The 8,514-nt window shown below is 38.6% G+C and overlaps 1 protein-coding gene across 1 annotated transcript; it reads left to right on the top strand.

The window, feature by feature from the left end:
* Positions 1-1,115: 1,115 nt before the first annotated feature.
* Positions 1,116-8,196, top strand: LOC134301334 (uncharacterized; the record flags this gene model as incomplete). The annotated part of the gene is made up of 5 exons (XM_062985998.1): positions 1,116-1,167; positions 2,582-2,625; positions 4,485-4,664; positions 6,298-6,386; positions 7,920-8,196. Coding segments are annotated over 5 exons (552 nt in total), but the record flags the coding sequence as incomplete, so codon positions are not given.
* Positions 8,197-8,514: the final 318 nt, after the last annotated feature.

Here is an 8,514-nt window from a genome sequence, read left to right as displayed (position 1 = left end):
GCTGGAACACTGCCCTGCGACCCAGTTTCCGGAGGCAGGGGATCATGCTCTGCTTCAGTATTTCACAGTACATATTGGAGTTCATGTGTCCCTCAATGAAATGTAACTCCCCAACACCTGCTGCACTCATGCAGCCCCAGACTATGGCATTCCCACCACCATGCTTGATTGTAGGCATGACACACTTATCTTTGTACTCCTCACCTGATTGCCGCCACACATGCTTGAGACCATCTGAACCAAACAAATTAATCTTGGTCTCATCAGACCATAGGACATGGTTCCAGTAATCCATGTCCTTTGTTGACATGTCTTCAGCAAACTGTTTGCGGGCTTTCTTGTGTAGAGACTTCAGAAGAGGCTTCCTTCTGGGGTGACAGCCATGCAGACCAATTTGATGTAGTGTGCGGCGTATGGTCTGAGCACTGACAGGCTGACCCCCCACCTTTTCAATCTCTGCAGCAATGCTGACAGCACTCCTGCGCCTAGCTTTCAAAGACAGCAGTTGGATGTGACGCTGAGCACGTGCACTCAGCTTCTTTGGACGACCAACGCGAGGTCTGTTCTGAGTGGACCCTGCTCTTTTAAAACGCTGGATGATCTTGGCCACTGTGCTGCAGCTCAGTTTCAGGGTGTTGGCAATCTTCTTGTAGCCTTGGCCATCTTCATGTAGCGCAACAATTCGTCTTTTAAGATCCTCAGAGAGTTCTTTGCCATGAGGTGCCATGTTGGAACTTTCAGTGACCAGTATGAGAGAGTGTGAGAGCTGTACTACTAAATTGAACACACCTGCTCCCTATGCACACCTGAGACCTAGTAACACTAACAAATCACATGACATTTTGGAGGGAAAATGACAAGCAGTGCTCAATTTGGACATTTAGGGGTGTAGTCTCTTAGGGGTGTACTCACTTTTGTTGCCGGTGGTTTAGACATTAATGGCTGTATATTGAGTTATTTTGAGGGAAGAATAAATTTACACTGTTATATAAGCTGCACACAGACTACTTTTCATTGTGTCAAAGTGTCATTTTGTCAGTGTTGTCCCATGAAAAGATATACTTAAATATCTGCAGAAATGTGAGGGGTGTACTCACTTTTGTGATACACTGTACATGCAGAGTGATGAACATTTTGAGGTTTTTACCTCTGTCTTTTCTCCACAAGGTTAGTATTGTTATAGACCAATGTTTCTATGTAGAACTAATTAAGTGAGCATGCTTTTTAACTAATAGGTTAGCATGGGATAGCTGTATGTCAGTGTAGGTACCGCTGTATTCAATAGAATCCATTGAGCAAAAAGTTTATAGATGTATCTTATAGGTTTTTTATGGCATGGCAGTGAATTTTAACCATATCTGCAATTGTTCTTCTTAGAAAATATATTTTAATAATCTGCCTTGAATAAAAGCTGCTAAGACATGAGTGGGTCAAGCAAACTGTCAACACTCAAGCAAGCTTCATACTGCCATGGGCTTGGATTCTTTGTCCATGTAATAAGCGACAATCTTCAGTCAGTTTTAAGGTGCTGCTTTCTTGCACAGCAGCTTCTAAGCCCATGGTGATGTAAAGATTGCTTGATAGTAGCCGCTCAGGTGGCGCAGCGGTAAAACACGCTAGCGCACCAAAGCATCAGTTCGAAATTCAGCTGGGCGGCTACATGAACAATGATTGTCTGTTGTTTATATAGGGTGGGAAGCCGGATAGGGACCTTATAACCGATGCAGTTATGACCTCTTCTGGCTGGTTGATGGTGCCTGCACAGAGTCAAGGAATAATGTGGACAGGGTGTGGCTCTCCGTACACAAATCTGCAGTCGGTACTGCACACGTGTCTCGCTCTCCTCAATCAGAAGTGGGGATCAGCATCAGTAGACTAGATTGAGAGAAAAAATTGGGGAAAAAAAGATTGCTTGATAGTAATAAATTGTTACCCATGTTCCAAAATGCTCCAGTTTTACCACTTGGACACATTTCCTCTCAGCACAAAGTGTCAATTTGGGTGCAAATACTTTGTAATTGGGTGCAATCAAACTACACCTATTAATATGGACACAGAGAAGTCAGCCACTTTGCTAACTCAACCAATAACATGTAATAGAGCCCAATCTGCAAAGTTAAATGACCAGTTTAAACTTCTACATCCCTAAATTAAATGGACTTAAATTTGGGAATTATGCATCCCATAATACTAGGCCTTTAAAATAAGAAGATAAAAAAAGAAAACTGGATGTTTCGTTGATATATCTGAGTTAGTATTGAACACATGGCGACATGCATATGCAATTATGCAAATTTTATCATAGCAGTTTTAAGGAGGAGGGGTTGGCTGAGTGTTCACTTGGGTCTGTGTCAATTTGCATATTCATAGTCTTAATTTATCCATTGGGGAAAAGTGTAAGTGCTTCTGTGCTTGTCTTAATGATTCTGGCGGGAAAACCATGTTGAGAATTATTTACCTATAAAAACCTAGTATTTATTTAAAGTTATGCAATTGATTATTAAAGAACTTTTGGTCTTTTAATTGTTTTGAACATCTTAAGTACAGTTTAATATTGTTCTGGATGTGTGTATTTTGACAGTGAATAGAGGACGACACCCACATAGAAATAAAGAACCAGAAAAGGTATTGTTTTCTATTTTATATAAACATTTACAAACATTGGGAAAACATGCTCTTTATAGGTCAGGACTAAAGACAAGGGTTTTAGGTCTTCAGGAGCCTGGTGCTGTGCATCACTCAAACTAGCTGATTCATCTGGTACATTTAAAAGCAACAGCAGCTCTGCTACAAAGCTGTAAACTACACAAGCTGACAAGATTAAACCACCAAGTGCAAAATTCTTCTGTCCTTGGATGTAACACTTAGTTCCAAGGCCGTAACCACCCCAACTAACCCCCCGTTCTGTTCATGGCTTAGTCCTTGCTCTACTCTGTCTTGGAAGCTCATCCTGGCACAATACCTACTTTAGATTAAAATAAAGCAAACACTGATCTTTATCACTGAATATTGTAATCATTTTATAGGGGCAGGGATAGATTAGTCCTATGCTACATCACTTGTACCTTTAGCAAAGGTATTGGTTTTGGTATTGGTTGTATTGGGTTTCCATGACTAAGCAGCTGCACACAAACCTAAGATCACCATGCGCAATGCCAGGCATGGGAATACTTGGTGTAAAGCACAATGCTGTTGGACGTTTCTGAATTGTACTTTGCCTGGTTGTCAGGAGAATCCTATCTGTCCGATTGCATTGAGGAAAAAGCTTGACTGGCCTGCAAGGATCACTGACCTTAATCCTATCCAACACCTTAATATAAATTGAAACACCTTTAAGGAAGAGAGGACAAATAAAGGAGAGGAACAGCATAGAGCAACACAAGTCTTTATTAATGCCCATGGTAAAGCATCTAGCTTTTACACTACACAAATTATTCACAATTCTTTAATTTCCTTTTAGACCAATAGACTATCTATCTATCCATCCATCTACACTATATTGCCTAAAAGTATTCGCTCGTCTGCCTTCACATGCATATGAACTTGAGTGACATCCCATTCTTAATCCATAGGGTTTAATATGATGTCGGCCCACCCTTTTACAGCTATAACAGCTTCAACTCTTCTGGGAAGGCATTCCACAAGGTTTAGGAGTGTGTTTATGGGAATTTTTGACCATTTTTCCAGAAGCGCATTTGTGAGGTCAGACACCGATGTTGGACGATAAGGACTGGCTCGCAGTCTCCGCTCTAATTCATCCCAAAGGTGTTCTATCAGGTTGAGGTCAGGACTCTGTGCAGGCCAGTCAAGTTTTTCCACAACAAACTCGCTCATCCATGTCTTTATGGACCTTGCTTTGTGCACTGGTGCGCAGTCATGTTGGAACAGGAAGGGGCCATCCCCAAACTGTTCCCACAAAGTTGGGAACTTTATGGCTGAGTCGCTGTCATTTCCAATCGCTTCCACTTTGTTATAATACCACTGACAGTCAACTGTGGAATATTTAGTAGTGAGGAAATTTCACGACTGGACTTGTTGCACAGGTGGCATCCTATCACGGTACCACACTGGAATTCACTGAGCTCCTGAGAGCGAACCATTCTTTCACTAATGTTTGTAGAAGCAGTCTGCATGCCTAGGTGCTTAGTTTTATACACCTGTGGCCATGAAAGTGATTGAAACACCTGAACTCAATTATTTGGATGGGTGAGTGAATACTTTTGGCAATATAGTGTATCTAGCACTGAAGACTGAAATCCATCAAGTCCAACAAGTTGTTTCCACTGCCCTAAAATCAGTAGGTCAGTATGTAGGTTCAAGTAATCTAGGATAGGAAAGGATCTTTAACTTTAGAGCCAGGTCATTCTCTTATAAACAGTTTACCACCTTCATTAGCCAGGCTTTGTTTAATATAAATACATTGTTCTTCATCCGTGTGTCTGCTACATGCATGCTTCAGTATTACTACGCTTTAAATCCACTAGGTGGTGGTGACACACAGCTACGTACCTCGCCGGCCAGATGAAGTGAACCTGACTAAGGAGGATGTAATACAAATTCATTTTAAGGAGGGTGACTCGAGGTGGTTTGGACAGCTGCAGAATGGACAACAGGGCTACTTTCCCGCGTCATATGTCATCGAACTGAGTCAAAACACACACCATGTAAGTAAGCACTATCATTACTATCACAGGGCAGGCCTTACTGTATACATACATATAGACTAGATATATAGACATACAGTAGTGTGATAGTATACTGTATAAGCAACTGAGGGTTAAGGGTCTTGCTCAAGGACCCAACAGTGGCAACATGGCAATGGTGAGACTTGAACCAGCGACCTTTCGAATACTAGTCCAGTACTTTACCCGCTAGGCCAGTGGTCCCCAACCACCGGGCCATGGACCGGTACCATTCCTTGGGTAAATTATTACCGGGCCGCACAGAAATAATTAATAATTAGAGATCGCTACATCTGCAATGAAAACACTGCTTCCATTTCCAACACACGGGTGTTTATCATCTCATATCACCCCCAGGTGGAAGCAGCGTCTTGTTGCAGCGAAAAAAAGCTCATTTGTGAGTAGTACAGTTATTCTACCGCCCCCGCCAGTCTGTGAAATTTTATCTTATATGAAACAGGTCCTTGGTGCAAAAAAGGTTGGGGAGCGCTGTGCTAGGCTACAACTGCCCTTACAGTAAATAGCTACATTTTTTTTCTTGCTTGATACATTTAGCATGTGTTTAGTTTGTTTTTAATTTTAATTAAATGTGCTGCTACAGTTCAAGTCTAAAACATGAATGATTTCTGCAACTATTCTTTTTTTTTGTGACTGAACGATTGAAGCACATACGTATTTCCAGGCCATCGGGAGGTGGACTTGTCAGTGCACTCTTAGTGCCGGTCCCAAGCCCGGATAAAAATAGGAGGGTTGCATTAGGCAATGTAAGGCATTTAGTGTAAAACTGGTCCTGCTCCATGTCTGGTATGTGAACCAGATTCGATGTTGCGACTCATAAATATGGATATGAAAATAAATAATTAAATTAATAAATAATTAATTAAATAAATCACTGTTATAACCAGTGATTATGTAATTGTGCCTCCAAAATTCTTTTTATTTTTATTAATTAATATTAATATTTGAACCCTAGTAAACCCTAGTAAATAATGGCAATGTAGTTTGGTTTGTATTTTTAGCAAAATAATATTGGGATGTGTGTTGTACTCTGAAAAATGCCCTCAAATACTTTAAAATTTAACATTGCCCACCTCTTATAAACAGGAGTAAGAAAATTGTAATAAATAAATATAAGATTTGAAAAAAAAACAAAAAAAAAAACAGTTGTCATAAATTAGATGAATTTTAAGAACAGAAAATTGCTCCAAACATAATATCTCAATTAAATTATTATTTTTTTTATTATCTGTGATTTTTAAGAATCTGAAAAGCCTCTCATACTAATAAAAACAATGTGCGTGTGTGTTGGTTGGTGAATTGGCTGCTTTAAATTGCCCCTAAGTTAGATGGCGTGTGAAACCATGTGATGTACTGGTGACCTGTCTTTAAGGTCTTCTTGTGCCCAGTGCTCCCTGACCAGAATGAAGCAGTTACTGAAAATATATGAAATATATTCATAAATGAAAAATTCCCCAATTGTTATATAAATAAAAATAGAAATGAATGTAATTTTTTAACTAATTTGCATTTCCATTAATGGAATGTGTTATATAAACTGGTCTTATGTAAAGGACAGTAAAAAAATGGTGTCAATCCTGTTACTGTTATCTTACAGAGTGACCGCAGTGCTAAGAACAGCCAAGGTTTAAGGAGGCACAGTTCGGTTCACGTCGGATCTGTGGTGATCCTCAGGGATCATGCGGGGTGAGAGCTGCCGCCCATTTCACTGATTTTATCCTTACCGCCCATCCTGACAATTCCTCAACCAGCCCATCCACCCATACCATCCCAAGCAGCTGCTCCCCCTCCCAGGCCTGCACACCCCAAACAGGTGGCCCATCCTATAGCTCATTAGTTTACAATGCACACAATCAGGACACCAGATCTGATCAATGGCACCCAGCAATAAGCGGTGTCCTCGTCAAAAGAACCAGTAAAGAGCGGAAAGTGTGTTTTATAGATATGGATTATTTTATGTCAGGACAAGGGACCATCAGAATTTTAGCCACAACCTTTAAATATTTGCAATTCAATGAAACCAAATAAATTAGCAGTTTAAATTCAGCACAAAGTAAATAAATCCATTAAAAATATTATTAATACTGGTAATACAATATTAATATTTTTGTTGTTATAACTATTAAATATAAACACAGGGCACCACAAACCCACTTATTTACTCCCTCACCCACACCTAAAAGAATTTTTAAGTGTACAGCCCACTTTCAGCATGTTTTTTAAAGGTGGGAGAAAATTGGAGTAACCCACAGGGACATGAGAACAAGCCGGCCTTACACAGTGGTGCGGTGCAACACCCATGCAACCTGCTGCACTGCCATGCATCTAATAATAATAAAAATAAAGAAAAGAAAAAATTAATTACAATTACAAAAATTGATTAAAACAGCAATAATAATAATAACAAAAGTAGTAGTAATAATAATAATAATAATAATAATAATAATAATAGTAGTAGTAATAATAATAATATTATTATTAATAATAATAGTAATAGTAGTAGTAGTAGTAGTAATAATAATAGTAGTAATAATAATAATAATAATAATAGTAATAATAATAATATTAATAATAGTAATAATAATAATATTAATCATAATAATAATAATAATAATAATAGTAGTAGTAGTAGTAGTAGTAGTAATAATAATAATAATAATAGTAGTAGTAATAATAATAATAATAATAGTAATAGTAATAATAATAATAATAATAATAATAATTGATTCTGTCTGTAAATAAAATAAAATAATTTTCAATTTTCTAAACACAATTACCTGCAATGCAAGCTAACTAAATCTACATTGAGAAATCTAATATCAAATATTACATATATTAATTAGATACAATTAACAAAACCATACTAAACATATCTGAATTTTGAAAAAAAAAAAAAGCTAAAAATACAAAATAATTAAAAATAATTAAATAAATAAAACTGCTCACAAAAATCTGGACACAGTTAAGCCAAAATAAACTGCATGCCAGTTTTTTTCCTATTGCTATAGATTGAAAAAAGTTCTGCTCTGATGGGGTATTAGGGAGTTTCTCAATTTGGGAAGTGTACATGTTGCCCTAAGTAGTGGAAGCCACCAATGTTATGGCCTGTGCCACAACAGCCTGCTCCTTTTTCCCTCTTTCTCTCTCAAAGCACTGGAATCTGGGTCAGCGGGAATAAATAGTGTCTTTGTGTTTGTTTTTTCTCTGTATGTGGCCCAGGGGAGGTAAGCAGCAGGCCCCCAGGGGCAAAGAAGAGGAGGAGGGAGCTTTCCTCACTCTGAAGCAGGACACCCAGGTCCCATTCATGGCCCACAGCTCACCCAGCCTGCTGTACAGGATCCTATCCAAACACCGCAAGAGGAGTCAAAGTCAGGGGGCCATTAACGGGGCTTTCAAACCCGAGTGAATGCCATTAACCTACAGGACAGGCTAGTGTTAAATCCACTGTGTGAATCACGTAGCTGTTTTGAGATGATTAAACGATCTCATTGTGATACTGGGACATTGTGATAATTTTGCCAGTAGACCTTTTCCACTGCACAGTAATGGTATTACTGGCGCCAGAAAAGAGGTACCTTGTTAATAACTAAAGTGACACCAACAGGACCCAATATACATAGTTCTGGGGCTAGCATCAATATTATGTGTTGTTTATTAATTATGCTTATTGCATTACAAATCATCAAACATCACACAAGCAGAAAATGATACCATGATTCTTCAAAAAGTTTCTGCACTTTTTAAAACTATTTATTACATCACTTTTCTACACAGTCACCTTCCAATGCATTATTCCCAGCATCGTAACAGCAAC

The sequence above is a fragment of the Trichomycterus rosablanca genome, chromosome 23 (assembly GCF_030014385.1).
Source record: "Trichomycterus rosablanca isolate fTriRos1 chromosome 23, fTriRos1.hap1, whole genome shotgun sequence".
NCBI lineage: Eukaryota > Metazoa > Chordata > Actinopteri > Siluriformes > Trichomycteridae > Trichomycterus > Trichomycterus rosablanca.
Note: the sequence above shows the minus strand (reverse complement) of the source record. Positions and strands in the feature narration are given on the sequence as shown.